The sequence below is a fragment of the Citrus clementina genome, unplaced genomic scaffold (genome assembly GCF_000493195.1).
Source record: "Citrus clementina cultivar Clemenules unplaced genomic scaffold, Citrus_clementina_v1.0 scaffold_5, whole genome shotgun sequence".
Classification (NCBI taxonomy): domain Eukaryota; kingdom Viridiplantae; phylum Streptophyta; class Magnoliopsida; order Sapindales; family Rutaceae; genus Citrus; species Citrus x clementina.
The window spans coordinates 5,193,991-5,212,254 of record NW_006262201.1 but is presented as its reverse complement, the minus strand read 5'-3'; the positions used below and the strand labels follow the sequence as shown (position 1 = coordinate 5,212,254).

The window sequence follows — 18,264 nt, the reverse complement described above, 5'->3', positions numbered from 1 at the left end:
TATTTGGTTTTGCCACCAACCCTACCTTTAAAAGAGATGCTCCTTCAAACTACATTTTTTTTTTATCTAAACGTTTCTAACGTTCAGATCAATGAATAAATAAGGGTATGCCCGATATTTCAAATAAATATAAAGATGTCTTAAATTCTATTTTTCTCACCATGGACTACATGTTTCTTTTATACGTCACAAACAAGAAACACCCACACAATACTGAGAGCGTTTTACTGATCAGTTCTTTTTTTCTTTTTTTAGTTTTAAATAGAAGTTGACAATTGTTCTTTAAATAAATGTTAGGTACAAAGACAGTTGTTGAAAATACTAACTATACACTAACACTAAAATACAAATGACATAAAATTTATAAAAGGTCAGAAGAGTTCAGATTAGGAGATGATTCTAATCCGTTGAACAAATATGTGAAAAGGTAATTAATTATTTTTTACTCAGAGCTAGCTAATTTTTATTACAAGTTTATAGTGATCTTTTACTTTTTAAATGCTCGATAAATCAACATTGACTTCACATTTTTTTTGTAAATGACACGTCAATAAATTTTAAAAACTTTAGGCTCTGCTTGGCTGCTATGGTTTTTTAAGCCAAGGTTATTATGAAAAAAATTATAATTCTAAAATAAAAATTGATAATGCCTGTAAGTATAACATTTAAATAATAATCTAGACAAAAATAATAAAGATATTATAATTTTTTTATCATGGATAAAACAAATCCTAACTTCCATACCATATCAACAAGTGCTTGCTAAATATTTAATGTTTTAGCTAAAAAAACTACTAGGCAATAACAAAAAATAAAAATCCAAGACTAACTTCCGATAGAAATAACATAAAAATAAAAATCCATCCCAGACCTCGTATTTTTAAAAGAAAGGATTTTACCGTTCAACCAAATATCACCCATAACAATCAATCCGAGACGTTGATTTGCCAATTGTAACCATTTACTTTTGTTTCAATTCTTCTCATGTGCTTGGGTGACTAATTTCTAAAACTTGATTGCATACGTGCGTAACTCCAACAAAATACTGGCTGCATTTATATTTGAATTTGACAAACAGCAAAAAAAAAAAAATCAAAAGAAAAATATAATCTCTATCATTCCTTTAAATCAAAATCACTAAAACCTGAATAGACATTTCACTTGACTAGTAATAGTAGTCCATTGTATCTCGCCAGCGCAATTTGGAAGTATATTGGAAAGTCAACTTTTGAATGATGATTATGAAGAATTGGCTGCAACGAACCAGAGGCAGAGGCAGGCAAGAATTGACAGCAAAGAGGTAATTAGATGATACAAATTCTCTCAGTAGTTTTTGTGCCAAGTGATGTAAATTACACTGTATCATGTGAAAAATATTTATCTTTCTTTCATAATTCGTTCGTTTATATTTTTAGACTTCTACTCATTACAGGGCAACAATGTTAAAAAAGTTTTATCAAGTAGAAGAAAGTATAAATTTGATTTTAGATACGGAAGGTGGTGATGTTATAAAAAAGCATTTTGGGGCTGCTTATGGCAGCAACATTTGATCAAATTACGTGTTCTTTTCTGGATTAATTTCATCAGTTACATGTATTAAATCGGCTTCGATTATTAATTTTGGCCTTCACATCGTTACTTGACTCTCGTTCGTTCACTTAATTTTGGCCTTTTCATATATAGTTAAATCTAAGACTCAAAGAATGTTATTGATAAAGTAGGGAAATGGTAAATTCCGCAGAAGAAGAAAGGAGTTTTATTGCATTATATCTGAAATCTAATAAAAGGTAATCAAGAAATTTGAGTTCATAATCCGCTCATATCCTTGGAAATGGAATATGTTGTCATTATGCAAATAATTTTTTTTAAAAAAAAATTAACAATCAATTTAATTCAAGTAATTATTCTAATATAAATGTTGTATGGCAAGGCATACCACTTCAATAATAATTTTTTTTTTTTTTTTGCGAGAAAGGAAGAAAAGCTTTAAATTAATACTGAAAATTTGAAAACCAATAACAGACAAACCAATGACACTTTTTCCAAACAACGGATGCCTAATTAAATCTTCTCAGCAGAAGATTGTTCAGGGACCTTTTATTGTTGTATGATACCACAAGGTTTTTTAGCTTAAAAATCTGGATAATTAAGTATGCATGATAAGCACGACACTGTATATAGCGAGAAACTACTGAAGACAATCAATAAGGATGACGAATGACAGCTATTAGTTAGTGGAGTTTGGAGATTCGTAGCCATAAGGGTTCTTGCTGGCCCAATTCCATTGATCCCTGCACATCTCGTCAATGCCATACCTTGCCTTCCAATTCAATCCGCGTTCTGCCTTTTCTGTTGATGCATAAACAATCTCAGCGTCACCAGGTCGCCTCCCAGACTTTACAAGAGGAATTTTCTTTCCAGAGGCTTTTTCGAATGCTGCAACCATCTCCAAAACTGATGTCCCTTTTCCTGTTCCCAAGTTGTACACCTCACAACCAACCTTAGGATCATCAAGCTTATGCAACGCAGCAATGTGCCCATCAGCCAAATCAACAACATGAATGTAATCACGGACCACAGTGCCATCCTTTGTTGAGTAATCAGTTCCAAATACTGTCAGGGCAGGACGCCTGCCAACAGCAACTTGAGTGACGAAGGGCATGAGATTGTTTGGAATTCCACGGGGATCCTCACCAATTTTGCCACTTGGATGTGCACCAACAGGATTGAAGTATCTCAGCAATATGATCTTCCATTCGGAGTCTGAGCGGTGGACATCACGACAAATCTCTTCAATGAAAAGCTTGCTACGTCCATAAGGATTCATTGCCTGTAAGGGGAACTCTTCTGTACATGGAACCACCTTTGGCCAGCCATAAGCAGTGGCTGATGATGAAAAGACCAGATTTTTGCAGCCATGTGCTGCCATAACTTCCAAGAGAGTTATGGTTCCAGTAAGATTGTTGTCAAAGTATGGCAATGGTTTCTGCACACTTTCACCAACAGCTTTCAGTCCAGCAAAATGGATGACAGCATCAAACTTTGTTCCAGCAAACACTACCTCCAGCGCTGCTTTGTCCCGGAGATCCAACTTATGAAAGGTCATGTTGTTGCCTTGATAGCCAGCGAGTTCTTTGACTTTTGCGACGGCGATTTCCGAGGCGTTATCGAGATTGTCAACGACTACGGTTTTGTAACCGCCTAACAGCAATTGAAGCACGGTGTGGCTTCCAATGTAACCGACGCCACCGATCACCAAAATGTTCTTAGCCATGTCTTCCTATAGACTAATCAGAAGATTACAAAAAAGAAAATTGAGCAAAGGATACGAAAAACTGAAGAAACGAGGGTTGCGAAGGAAGTGATGAGACTTGCGCTTGTCCTCGCTCTGAGAAATTTAGAAGAAAAGAAAAGTAAAACTTGTTATTTTGGCAGGTTTGTGGGTCTGAGATGGGATCCACTGTAATGGAATCCACTGAATTTAAAGTAAAAGTTCATGGATCCCGCTCCACATTTGTTCGGCCTTACATGGCAGGTCGTTATTGCTGAGGTGGTCCTTGGTGCATGCGGTCCACAGAAATTTTTCTTTTACCCCCAATATGCACTCTGTTTTGGAAAATCATATTTTATTGGCATTTTATAACGTACGGTCAACACTACGTTATCGCATGCCAGCCGGATCAATTCAGGGGCTGGTCCCACCCAGTCTCATCCTTTGTAAATCACAAGTGTAACCTAGCAACAGTAATATATAAAATAAATTGTATTACAGCGAATTTTTTTTTTTCTATTTGTCCCTTATTTTAATACAGTAAGAAATTCTCTTATTGTGAAATTAATCTCCATCTATTCATATTTATATAGAGCAATTTTTCCTTGTTAGATAATAACTAATATACTATATTAAAGTGTATATATTTTTTACTTTTATCTTATCCCTTACTTTAACATAGTAATGATTCATTTATTATAGTATATATATATATATAAAAGAGAAATTGTATTACTTGCAAGAGAAATTACAAGAGAGCTTACAAGAGTGCTTGAGTTATTTGCTCTAAACTTGTTGCTCAAATGCCTAATGTCATACCCTATTTATAGGGAGACTTTCCAAGCTCTAAAGCTCTAAAGAATTCTACCACTTGCCTAGAATTATAGATATTTACATGTGCTAGAAATGTGAGAGAATTCTAAATATGTACAAGCTTGAGTGTGTTAGAGTTGGCTAGAAGTTTCTAGAATCGGGCCAAGCTAGCACTTTTGGCCTTGTCTTGGGGGCTCTAGCCCGAAATTGTGGGCAATTAGGCTAGCAATTGCTAAAACAAAATATGAGCTTTATGCCCTTAATCTTGCATTTCCAAGTAAACACATGCATTTATCAAATTTCAAGATTTGCCTTAATTTGCCATAAATCTGAACTTGTAAGCTTGTTATGGAGCTTTTTCAGAGTTGCTACGGCCTTAATCTAGCTTCTGAATTCTTGCTTCCTTCACTTCAGCTCAAGATGGATTCACTCAAAACTCACTGCACACACATACACTGGAGAGAAGAGAGAAAGAGAAGAGATTGTGCACTACACTCTTACCTCAGCTTGTTCAACAGTAATCTCCCAATGGGCTGAAGTTACTTAAATATTGTGGCTGAGTGTAGGGACTGCCTCATGTGTTAGTAAAAATTTATCCATCCCATTATGAGCTAAAATAACACAATTAAAGGTTATATTTGTCCACAATATTATTGCATAGGGTATGTCAAAATCAGACTCATTAACATAATATTTGATCACTTAATAAATGAGTCTGTCAAAATTGCTCCTTAATATTTGACATTAGTCACGTATTAATTTGGTAAAATATAGAAAATAATTATAATGATTTATGCCAGTCCACAAAATGTGAGAAATAAATTTAACAATCTCCCACTTGGACGGTAGAAGTCATTCTAATGATAGTTTTAAAATAAAATAAAATAAATATTTTTTAAAACAACCGAATTAATTAATATGTGACTATAACAGAAGGTCAAATGTGAGCAATCACCCAAAGCATAAATAAGTCCGAAATGTGCCATAGGTACCAAAATCATATGTGCACCGACAGGATGCTACATACAATAAGATACCTAAAAACACGTGACTATATAGTAGTATATAAGTATAATTATGAAAATAACATGACAATGTGATCAACATACCCATTTCCATAAAGTCCATATGTCTAGCAAAATGAGACGAAAACAAATTGTCTCCTAGACCATTGCTTCTTCATAACCACAATGAGACTCGATCAAAATGTCTCAAGAAGCGAGCTTCCTTTTCATCATAATGAGACTAATACTAAGATGTCTCAAGGAAGTCGTGCTTTTTTATAACCATAATGAGACTGAAACAAAATGTCTCGGACCACAATATCCTCACTGTATACATAATGCCATACTCAACCAAATGTGTACACAATATATGGCATATCAATATCACATAACAATATGCATGCATAATAACAAAATGAGTAATATATAATTTCATTTAAGTTGTCACTCATAATACATTCAGAACTCCCACTGACTTAGCATATATAAGTGGATTCTAATAATCCCATATGAGTCACATGCTCCCTAAACAATTTTGGAGCTAAAGCTTTAGTAAGTGGATCAGCTAACATGAGTTCTCTAGGTATGTACTCGATTTTAGACTTTATTAAGTCCAAAAAAACTATTAAGTTATACGATTTAATAATATAATACCATTACACTATTAAACTTGTGATTTAATAGTTTTCACGGCCATTATACTATTAAACCATATGGTTAAATAACTTTCCTGGTTTTAACAAATCAAGAATCTTGGAGTTTGTTAAAGTTAGAAAAACTTGTTAAATTGTGTAGTTTAATAATGTAATGACCATGAAAAATGTTAAACTACAAGGTTTAATAGCGTAATGACATTATAATAAAGTCCAAGTGTAAAACAAAAAATATGTCATCACCGTTATATGAGAGAGAGAGAGAGAGAGAGAGAGAGAGAGAGAGAGAGAGAGAGAGATTGGTAAAATAAAGAAAGAAAGAGAGAAAGGAGAGAAATAAGGAGAAAAAAACATTTTTTTCCTAGTTTCAGCCACGAGTAAATCAAGAGAATGATTCATGAGATCAAATTGTGTCAATTGAAGTGTTGTTTTGTGTTTAAAGAGAAGATTGAGATAAGTTTCAATTATTGGTGTTTGTTAATTGTTATAGATAAACACAATTAAATATTAGTGTTAGAAGTAGAAATCTAAGATTTTGCAACAAAATATACTAACATATGGTTCTTTCAAAATCATATTAAAAAAATGTTTTGAAACTTGTTTCAAAACAATTGGACAGGAATTCAATTTATTATGAACTTTCAATTCAAGTTTAAAATCTTGGAAATTTTGTTTCTAGGGAAGAATATGAATTGTGAAATTATTTTACCATACTTAGACTTCTTTAAAAACTATTGAAAATAATTTACATTTTGGACTTAATCAATTCAATGGTTTTTATAATGCCAGAAAGCAGTTTGACAGACTTGATGAAGTCTTAAATGTAAATTATTTCAATAGCTTTTTAAATAGTTTAGGTATGATAAAATAATTTCGCAATTAATGTTCTTCACTGAAAATAGAAATTCTAGGCTTTTTAAAAAATCATAATGAAATAAATTCTTATTCAGTTAGCTTGAAAAAAGTTTCAAAACATTCTTAAGAACGTCTAATTTAACATATACAAAAGCCATAATCAAAATCAATTTGTATTAATAACTAAGATTTTCAAAACAAACTACAATTAGCATATTTCCTTATAAAATCTTAGATTTCTACTTCTATTGCTATTATCTAATCATGCTTTTCTATAACAATTAACAAAGATCAATAATCAAAATGTACCTTAATTTTCTCTCTTAGCACATGCACTTCACATTGATATAACTTTAATCTCATAAATCTCCCTCTTGTTTTGCCCATGGCTGAACCTTGGAAGAGAAATGTATTTTCTTCTTCTTTCTTCTCTCTCTTTTCTTCTTCTTTCTTTCTATCAATCTCTCTCTCTTCTAATAGGGATGGAATATTTTTCTTTTATACTAAGGTATTAAGTTTACCAAAAAAAAAGGTATTAAGTTTACTAAGGATGCGAAAAGACTTAATTACCTTTAATCTATGAAATGACTAAAATGCCCTAAAAAGGTTAGGGGTATTACAATGCTATGAAACTTTTATCATTGAATGTCCAGTATGTCAATGGGCATGTGCTCTATAAATTTTGAGATTTTTTCTATAAGGGAATAATTTATTAAGCATCAGAGATCATGCGCTGTTCTATTTTGGAAATGGGTATTGTGATTATTTAAGATTGGTTTTAAGAGATGCTTATAAAGAGAATTTTGAAGACTTGGAGTTTATGATTATGATTTAATTTATGCTCTTATTACAATTTTATTATTGACTTTAGGGCAAGGCTATTGATACTCTTTTTGTTACTTATAAATGCTGAGAGATTAGTAGATTAAACTTGTAAATGAGTCACAATAAATACATGTATATGTTTGACATGTTTGAAAAGCCTATTTTAATATTTACAAGTATAGAATTATATGAATTTCCCATGTATTTATGTGTTGTGTTGGTATGTGTTAAGCATTTTTGTGTACATTAGCACATGTATGCAAAAAATTGGATTTTAGCAAACTGATTTTGAAGAAAGTTAGTTTTCTATTTCTTTTGGAAACTTAAATTCGTTACTTCCTTGGTAGGCAATCTATATGTTATGTTATGAGATAAGTGGGTGAAAGACGTTTGCATGAAGCTCAAAATGAGTATTATATAATATTATGAATGTTAAGTAGGAGTCCTACTAAGTTAGAATTAAATGAAGGTAGTTCAAATGATTTGAAAAGACATGTAAAGTTTAAAGTTACAAAGGAGGTTTTAATGAATTTGTTTTATGATGTTCTGGAAGGCCATTGCATATCATGCATTTGCATTTTATATAAATATGTATGTATTTTGATACATAAAAAATTGGGTTGCTTACTAAATTTGTACTCATTATTATTTATTGTGATTTCCAAAGATCAAGATTAATTTATGATGAGTGAGGAGAAGAGTTTGAATTAAGGATGGTAGATGGTTTGACAAAATTTTAAAGTCTTCCGCTATTTAATGATTGGATTTTTGTATATTGCATAGATTTTTTAAGTTTATTTATGAATTGTATCTAAGGACCACCCTTTGATTCCCTACGGAGTTTGAGGGTGTTATTTCACCTGTTTGGTTTCATAAATGGTCACTTAGACCTTTTTTTTATTATACCCTTTGACTATGGTTAAAATAAATAAAATTGTGTTTTAATAAGACAAAAATCATATATAAATATCGTTATTAATAAAATAACACACACACACACATATATATAATGACAATTATTTCTGATATTAAGTTATTATTAGTCTATCCTGATTAATTTTACTAATAATAAAATTTATTAAATTAAAAATTGACTTTAAGATCTATATTAATACAGACATAATTATAAAAAATATTATAAATAAATGATATAAAGTTTTAAACTACTTTGTGTTAAGATCTAAAGTCTTCTTTAAGTTGGTATGTTATAACAGTTTAGGATTTGTAAGTCCCAAACTGAAAGTCTATATTGTTTGGAAGACCTCTTTATTTATGTATTGATTTTCCTGAAATTACAACTTTGTTCTTTTATTTAGGGAGACTACATAGTACACAAGGAGACTTGTTTTGGAAGCAAATCAATATTAAAAGGTAATATGGATTCTTACTATGATTCATTATAAGACTATCATACTATTCTTATAAATTGGGATGTATTCCACGCAGTAAAAGTAGTTCACCACAAGCATGCGGGAATATTATCAGATGAACAACACCGTAAGTAGTATTTGGTGAATAGTATTGGTGAAAAATGTCTTGAATAGTACTAGTGAACAGTAATTGCCAAAAATATTCATGGAGTTCTAATATTTATATTCATCTCACTCTTAGATGTACTATTTTTTTTATTAGTCTCTTTGGGATAAAGAAGTCATTTGCAACAACGAATGGATTTTACATTAAGGTTGTAGACAAGAAAACAAAGGATGTTAACCAAGCATATTCAACTAAGTAGATTCAATTGAGATGGTGACAAGAGTAAGGAGTCTGAAATCGTGTAAGAATCTAATAGGTTGTAATCTTCTTAATACTTAGTGAATTGCTTAATAAGTAGGTGTGGTTTCATGGAATCTTGGATATAAGCTTGTGATCTGAACTATGTAAAAATCCCTATGTGCTTTATTTTCCATAATTTTTATTATTTGTATTTAAATAATTAGTTTAATTAATTAAGAATAATTGACCTACATCTATAAAATATACCTAATTTTTTAATTGACCTACATCTATAAAATATATCTAATTTTTTCTTACACTCGAAGAGCCCGTTTGAGATTGCTTTTGGGAGGCTCAAAAGTGATTTTAAAAATGTAAAAGCAAATTGTGGTGTTTGGTAAATTTAAAAAAAAATAACTTTTGGCAAAATTACCATGTCCTACAACACAATTAAAAATAAAAAAATGAGTAGTTTTTTGAAATTTGATTTTGATAATTACTTTTATACTTAATACAATTCCATATATATCCTATATATTATAAAAATCTAAAATTATCCTTATTATTTAGGAAATAAAATCATTAACGTTAAAGATATTATTATTATTAACAATTATATTGAGATAACAAAACTGAAAATAAAATTATAATGTAAAATAATTATTTAGTTATCGGTCATTATAGGCACACAATAAAAATATATATTTGTTTATAAATATTTATATAAATTATATTCTATATTATATGTAATTCAATCATTTATATTATAACTATTTAACAGTAACATTTATCAAATATATACAATTAGTTAACTAAATAAATAGACCGTGTTTGTTAAATTGTTTTCAATGTTTGTCGTTTTAGTTGACCAAATAAATAAATGGTCGTTGATCTCCTGTTAATCAAGTAATTGAAACTTTGTTCATCACCCTAATCATTTTTACTTTGCCATTTGATCCTATATATCCACTCTTTTCATTTGTACACACCCTCTATAAATCCTTCAATTGTTTTCATTTTGTGAACTCAATTAGAACCCTTTGTTTGAAGTATTTCCTTTCTTCATTCCTCAAATTATTTTCAGGGTTTCTCTTAAGAACACTTTGCTTTGCTACGTACCAATAAATCAAATATTATATTTATGAATAATAAATTTATTATTTTATTATATTTATGAATAATAAATTTATTATTCACATTAAATAAATGAGATTGAATTAGAATGAATCAAATTTATACATATATGTTTACTATTTTTTTTTCACTTCCAATCAACGATGAAAATTATTAAGAGGGGACCCTTTTACGTAACAATAAATTACAATCATGGAGATGCTTTATTAAAGTATATTGCTGGACAAAGCAGAGTGTAAACTGATCACAAGTTGCCACTTGTACAATTCAATATTTCAAATATTATAATTTTTAAGTTTAAATGACAATTTAAAGATTTACTGTATGTCACAGTATAAAGATTGAAATTGACTTGCGAAGACAATGAGAAGCGACAAAGAATTCTTTAATCAGTGGACAGCCTACGAAACAAACTAGATAATATTTATTAGGCTATGCACGAAAAATACAAGCAGAAAATCCTTCCAAAGTAGAAATTGTCTAACAGTGCAATCACATGTGTCACGCACACATCAAAGAATGCATTAATAAAAGGGTTAATTTTGTCCTGCACCCAACAGTTTCAACATTTTTCGCCACACACCCATATGTTTCGAAAATACTCACTTCACACTCAATTCCGTTAATTTGACCGTTTATTCTAACAGTCAAAGGGTAAATTTGAAAATTCATATCCTAAATATTATTTGATGATGATAAATTAAATTTATTTAATAATTTAATTGATGAAATTATTATTAATTACCTTTAAATAAAATTTTTTAATGTAAACATTAATTATTAAATTAACATTTTATCTCATTTTATTTTTCTCTAATTCAAGATAAGGGGTATTTCGGATATTTACTTAAATTTCAAATAGTTCCGTTAAACATAACGGTCAAATTAACAGAATTGGGTATGGAGTGAGTATTTTCGAAACATATGAGTGTGTGGCGAAAAATGTTGAAACAGTTGGGGGCAGGACAAAATTAACCCTTAATAAAATTCACGCCGAAAGCCAAAGCAGCAATTATAAATTTTTTTAAGCGAACCTGACGGTGCTAGCAAATATTTATTAATTAAAAAGAAAAAAAGACAAGACACAACTTGTCAAGAGCACCTTACTACAAAAACATTCAAGAACTCGAAAGCAGAAATCATTTAGCAATATAATAATCACGTACATGTATCTGACCCTGCATTGTGTTAACAGGGGAAGCATGGGACTTCCTCACAATTCATCTTTCACCAAGTTGAGAGGCGGGATGCTTTGTTCATTTCTGAAGAAATTTTCAGGATCCACCATAGTTTTCACATGCACCAGCCTGTAGAAATTGTTCTTGAAATACTTTTTGCCCCAAACACTAGCTTCCTGGACGCTTGTGTGGCCTAATTTGTTATTTGTTCCGATGTCAAGATCCCTATAATTAATATATGCTGTTCTAGGATTTTTGGCGACATAGGGAGTCATATAATTGAACAACGTTCTGAGCATATTGACATGCCTTTGATATGCGTCATCAATTGCTTCTTGTCCCCATTCCGCATAGTATAAAAGTGTGTATATGTTGCCAGCTCTATGTGGGTACGGAATTTCGGACTCTGAAATCTCACTAATCTTCCCACCATATGGGAAAAACACTAGAAGGCCGTTGGTTTTCTGATCCTGTTCAAAAAATATATCATAAATTCCTTGAAAAGCTTCTTCAGGAATTGGCTCTGTCAAATAATCTGCTTTTCCTATGAAAGGCCTTTTGGGAAAATTCCTACCACGCAATACATCCATATCAATCGACTCTCTAATCTCAAATCCATCGAGATAGACGATAGATTCAACAAAGGTCATTTCTTTGCAGTCTTCTTTAGTCAAACCGAGCTCAGGAAAGCTGTCCTGCATCAAGCGAAGTAGCCTGTCAACCCCACCAAGAAACAATGATGTGAACAAAGAGACCATGGTGGAATTCTCTCGGAATAAGAAGGGTGAAATGAATAAATCTTCGTGAACCCGGTCTGCTATGTACTGCCATTTGTTAAGTAGCTTTGTTGCATTTTGTTCTAAGGTTCTCGGGACGGCGAATACAGTCACAGTTGACGGAACAGCGACTAGATTTATTTTCCATGAGACAATGATTCCAAAGCTAGCTCCTCCGCCTCCACGAATGGCCCAAAATAGATCTTCTCCCATTGATTCTCTATTTAGAAATCTACCTGAAAAGAAGCAAAACATAGATGGAAAATGTAGATAAATCAACATATGATTGGATGTGCCTTGGCCAAGGTAATAATATTTGATTTGAGCTTTGTCCGCCGCTAATTTTTTTTTGGATAGGAAAACAACTGATTGAATAATTCATTTATTTCCAAATTATGTTGATTATATAATTGCTTGACTCTCCGTTATTTAAGAAAATGATTAGAGAGATCTTCAAATTCTATCACCTGTATAAATTCACCTTTTAAGCCTACTTACAAATAAGAGTCATTACTATTTTCTCTTTATTTTTTCTTTAAAATTTCTCACCTTTGACGTCAATCATGTGCGCATCAACTATGTGATCAGCAGCAGCACCGTACTTACGCAACAAGGCACCGTAGCCACCGCCACTAAAATGTCCACCAACGCCCACACTAGGGCAAGTTCCTACTGGAAAGGCTAGCAGATTCTGACTCTTCTCAGCAATTCTATAATTAAGTTGGCCAACGGTAGCCCCAGATTCAACCCATGCTGTTTTATCTTCTACATCAACACTGATTTCACTGAAATTTATCAAATCAATGATGATGAAAGGAACGTCAGAAATAGAGGAAAGACCCTCATGATCATGACCTCCACTTCGTACTCTAATTTGGAGACCATTTTTTTTGGAGCATTTAACGGCTGCTTGAATTTCGGACACGTGAAATGGGGTGATGATGAATAGAGGTTTCGGGTTTGCGGGGGTTGAGAAAATGAGATTTTGTATTGAAGCCTTCAATACTGATGAATATGAGGCGTTGTTTTGGGTGTAAAGCACTTCAGAAATGGTGTCAGACTGCAGAGAAAGACATTTGAGAAAAGTTTCATGATTTTCAGCTGCTAAAGCCACCCCATGAGATAACAATAAAAGAGAAGAAATAAATGAGAGAATGTTTGGGCACATCAAACCGTGAGGCTTCATTTCTTTTGATGTTACTGATAGATTCGCTGAAAGGAGCCGAAGATATTAACCTATATATATGCACGAATGATCAGGAGTGCATTGAAGAATCAAAAGTCAATGGCTAAGTGTGAATTCACTGCCAGCCACATAGGGGTGGACCAAGCCCTTTTTGCTAGCGCCGCCCCCGCTAATTTCTTAAATTTATTGTAAATATTTTTTGTAAATATCGGTGATGAGATCTCAAAACTCTTAAAAGAAATATATGTATTTAACAAAAAAATTGGCAACTTTGTAATAAATAAGCTAATAATCTAAATTATTAAATTTGTACGGTAAAAAATTATTTAATGAAATCCTAATTTATTTTATTGATAGAGATGCTGAAATATTTAGATAATTTAGTGTAACAAAAAAGAAAAGAACAAGTATGACTGTGAAGGAAATGTGTCATGAAATTATGAAAATATTGTTGATTGTTACTATATACTTCTTTATAACTTCCTAGTAATTTTAATATATGGAGATATATTTCTTTTGCTTAGACGAATCATAACATTTGTTTTATAATAAATTAAAGTAGTAGCAACATTCTAGTTCCTAATGATTTCAATTTATTCAATAAATATTAATTTAATTATTTTATGAAAAAGGCATCTAATTTCAATTAAAAAAAGGAGCTTAGATTGGGAGCATATTTAAAAATATTAAAAATTATATTGTTTTATGAAAAACTGAAAAATCAAGAGGTATTAATAAAAAATTTTGGAGCTAGACCAAGCTACAGCCCGGTTTAGCCCTAGTAATCAACACAAAAGCACTAATTAGAAAAACATAGGTTATTTATATAGAGGAGAAGGACCAACGCTCTCTTCAAATTTTGCCTCAGCGGTTTGATAGAGTGTATTTAAATAACTTTTATTAAATGGCGACTCTAATTTTAATTATGATTGATGTATATATATATATATATTGTTGGGATTATGTGCTATTTTAAAGCTTATTAATTTATTTTCTTATTAATAAAATATTTGAGATATTTTTCAATTGCATAAATATATTGAATAAGGCTCGTTTAATCATATTATATGTATTTATGTGATCATTATATAGATTCACAAAAGACATAAATACAAGTTATCTTACGATTAAATAAATTAAGTTTGCAATTGATAAATAGAGTTGGGCGCTCTATTTATGTTTAGACTGTAGTAAATTCATTGAATGATTTGTCTTAATCATGTATGAATTTACTGATGTAGTTTGACTACATTGAGCTGGATCACATATAAAATTTAATTAACCTTGAAATAATTGTCAGACTTATTAAATCTCATAGGCATTGATTTTACTGTAATCTTAATCTTGAGTTAGTTATAATTTCATGATTGTAATTGTTATTCCATTTGAGTTTTCAATAGGCACGACACACACTTATAGTCAAAATTACCCGATATCTTGGTGGGAGCAATTATGAGTATTGGAGTTATAGTTTAACAATATAGAATTTGTACAACACATCTCTTGATGGGTTTTCGGCACTTGATCATAGAATTCTCTGGTCAGAGTGTGTCAACATATTTATTATGTTGAAAATAATCACTAGAGAAAACCAGTAAGTATCAAGGAATAAGATGTAATTAAATCGATTGAACAGTTGAGATATCGAATTAATTAACGATGTGGTACAAATGATTATGCAGTAAAGAAATCAATGTGGCTTGGGACGAATTATTATTCGAGCATATAATTATGGAAGTCAGTTCCAATCTTTTAGTGGAGTAGATTTGGAATTAAATAATTGGGCTAGTTTAATTACAGGCCTAATTATTGTAGCCACTATTGTATGTTCCCAAATGATCCCCGGGTTAGTTCATTTAATTGACTGCACCACTACTGGATTAATAAGTAAGATAACTAGCTATTTGAGTTAAAAGCCTAAATATATTATTTAGTGGGAGGCTCCATGTAATGTGCTTGTGTCTAAGGGGCCTTGTGTTAATTTACAAGGTCGGCCCCTATGACAAGAAAAAAGTAACGTTACTTTTGGTTTATTATTTTTAATTTAAATCAAACTTGATTTAATAGAATTAAATAATATAAAAAAATAGAGTCTAGGGTTTTCACTAGAGAGAGATAGAAAAAGTCTTATTTTCTCTAAAGAAAAAGAGATGAGCCACTTTATACATATTAGAGAAAAATATTTTTCTCTATTGTTGAGAGAAAAAGATTTTTCTCTCTATTATTGAGAGAAAACTTTTCTCGTGCTAGTTGCTTCTTAGTACTAGACTCTCAAAAGGTGATGTTAGGTACCTTTTATGTGTGTGTGTGTGTGTCTGCAAAATTATTAGTAAAGTACTTCTATTTGACATTCATTTTTTAGTTTATTAGAGCTCATGTGCTTATATCTCTCTTTTGCATATTTTTCTAATTTGAAAAATACAAGTAGAGCATTATCTTTATGCATCAAGCAAACATGCTGGTGCTAGCTAGAATTGTTATGAACAAACAAAGTAATTGAATTGAAATTGTAATGCGGAGTTAGTAATTAAATAAAAAATTAAGGTATTGTTTGTCTTTTTGTCCAAAATCTGAATGTGTCTAATTTTTTCTAAAGTTTAAATAGAGTTGAATGCGAATATTTAAATGACATATTTATTTTTCCTTTTTAAATATGTGAACATAAGTGTCATCTTGTTTGTTTTTATAAATAGAAAACATCTTTAAGTGTGGTTATTTGATATTTATGTCCTTGTAAATCAAATAAAAAAAAGATATTATTTTTTATAATTTAGAAAATAAGTATATTCTATAGAGATATCTTTGGAATATAATATTTACTTCTTATTCAAATCTTTTTTTTTCATTTAGACAAAAAAACACAAAAAATTACTTTTTCTATCAACCTCTAAAATCTCAAATTTCAGACATTAATAAAATTACTGCTATCCAACCACGTTACCAAACAAAGATTTGTCAATCTCAGCATTACTTATTAAGACAGTCAATCCTAAGTTGGTTTTTCGATTCTCATCATTTCTATTTTTGTTTCAATTATTTTGAAGTGTTCGGTGACTAGTTTTTTAAATCTTGATTGGATATGTAATACCTACAAGATACTTGCCGCATTTTGATTAAAATTTGACGAACCGTGGAAAAAATTCAAAAGAAAAATATTATCCTAATCTCCCTCTCTGAATGAATTTCAAAAGCTTGTATAAAAATAAATAAATTGTATAGAATTATCTCATTTCAACTGTCAGATGACAAAGCAATGAATCCTACTATAAGATCAATTAACTTTTTATTAATATTAAATGTAGTAAATTTCAAAATCTTATTCTTAAATCCACCATTCTACCTAATCATATAGAAGGTGGTGGGAAGTTGCATAAAGTGTTTCTCCCTTCATAAATATATCACTGGACTGATATTAGTAGTCCAATATATCTCGCCGGCACAATTTGGAATTATATTGGAAAAGTCAACTTTTTGGTTAATTAATAATTTTCCATGACGTAGGTAGCCATCAAGTCTTCAACATTTTTTGAATGCAAAAATATAGACTTATACGTTCTATATAAAATTAACTAAATATGACATAATTAATAATTTAATAATTATAAAAAATTAGAAAGTAAACTCCGTGGTTGATTGCCGGTAAAACTGGTGCTTCCCCCACGCAAGTCTTTAAACATTTTTTTATTTGCCATGTGTTTGACAAACGCATTTTATTTATTCATTAATTACATTATAGTTATTATTTTATTATTTTAAATATCAATAAATATAATAAAAGGTTTGTGAACAAAAGAAATTTCTATAATCTTTTTAGACTTGACTAAGCCAAAACCCACTATGGCAATTGGCAATGACTAGTCTGTGGTCTTCCTTTGCTGCGCATGATGTTTGTATTATAGTCACAAGTGTACAGGTCTATTAAGTAATTGATCGGTAATGAAAAGGACAAACGAATAGAAATAATAAAAAAAAGAAGGTCAAGTCAGTTTAAATTTAAATTAATTCAACAGACAATAAAATTTATCAATTTATTTTTAAAATGTCATAAGCACATAGATCATAATTTAAATTATGTGAAATTATTTGTTTTCTAAGATTAGATGATCTTTAAATAGTTTTACTTGACTGGCGCTAGTTAAAGAAAGAATTATTTGACTGAGTGTCATAATGAGAGTTTATGGGCACAAAATACGAATTCAAACTTCAAAGCGATCAATTGAGCTCATCACAGCCGATTGATTGAATCATCATGAGGAACCTCTAGAAGAGTGTTGAATGGCTGAGGATAAACACTGCAGTCATCGTCAGGTCAATGTGATGATAAACATTGAAGGGTCATCTTGCGGTCAATGATAATTAAAATTTTATTCTCAAATTAAGTAAATATTATCATGATAGTTGATGGATGTGATTGGAGCCTAATTTATGTCCCTAATAACTTGATTAGTCAGTGTGCGGTTGGGAGGGGTTAGGTGGGGTAATTAAAAATTAAAACCACCCACCAATCCAACCACAGGAAGCAGCGGGATGGAGCCGCAAAATTTTATGCGTATTTTAGCATTTCTATTTTGATACATTTCCAATCTCTACTAAGTTGCCTTAATTACGTAAGATGTTATGGAATCTACTATAATTATGTAGGGAGATTGCCAATTTTCCCCCTACAATAATTAATATATATTATTTTTCTCCTTATTATTTTTATAATGGCTAAAAACTATTTTTATAACATAAGTTTACAATATTACCCTTATTTTCAACTACTCTTTTATTTATATTTATTATAAATTAAATAAATGACATGAATAGAAACTAAATAAAAAATTAAGCATTAAAAATAAGAAATATGTGGG

The 18,264-nt window shown here is 30.7% G+C and overlaps 2 protein-coding genes across 2 annotated transcripts; both read right to left on the bottom strand.

Moving 5' to 3' along the window:
- Positions 1-1,968: 1,968 nt before the first annotated feature.
- LOC18042394 (UDP-glucose 4-epimerase GEPI48) lies at positions 1,969-3,374 on the bottom strand. Its single transcript, XM_006431580.2, has one exon. It carries the CDS (start codon positions 3,272-3,274, stop codon positions 2,228-2,230), a length of 1,047 nt encoding a protein of 348 aa, XP_006431643.1. The 5' UTR covers positions 3,275-3,374; the 3' UTR covers positions 1,969-2,227.
- Positions 3,375-11,400: 8,026 nt separating this feature from the next.
- On the bottom strand, positions 11,401-13,411 carry LOC18042393 (cannabidiolic acid synthase-like 2). Its single transcript, XM_006431579.2, has 2 exons — positions 12,775-13,411; positions 11,401-12,461 (listed from the first exon to the last, which is right to left on the bottom strand). Exons 1-2 carry the CDS (start codon positions 13,409-13,411, stop codon positions 11,485-11,487), a joined length of 1,614 nt encoding a protein of 537 aa, XP_006431642.1. The 3' UTR covers positions 11,401-11,484.
- Between the last annotated feature and the right edge of the window lie 4,853 nt (positions 13,412-18,264).

Bases quoted from the DNA above. Each gene is read 5' to 3' on its own strand.
- LOC18042394 (XM_006431580.2), bottom strand. From the start codon at position 3,274: ATGGCTAAGAACATTTTGGTGATCGGTGGCGTCGGTTACATTGGAAGC.
- LOC18042393 (XM_006431579.2), bottom strand. From the start codon at position 13,411: ATGAAGCCTCACGGTTTGATGTGCCCAAACATTCTCTCATTTATTTCT. The intron at 12,462-12,774 runs GTGAGAAATTTT...GCTTCTTTTCAG, and splicing joins GCACATGATTGACGTCAAAG to GTAGATTTCTAAATAGAGAA.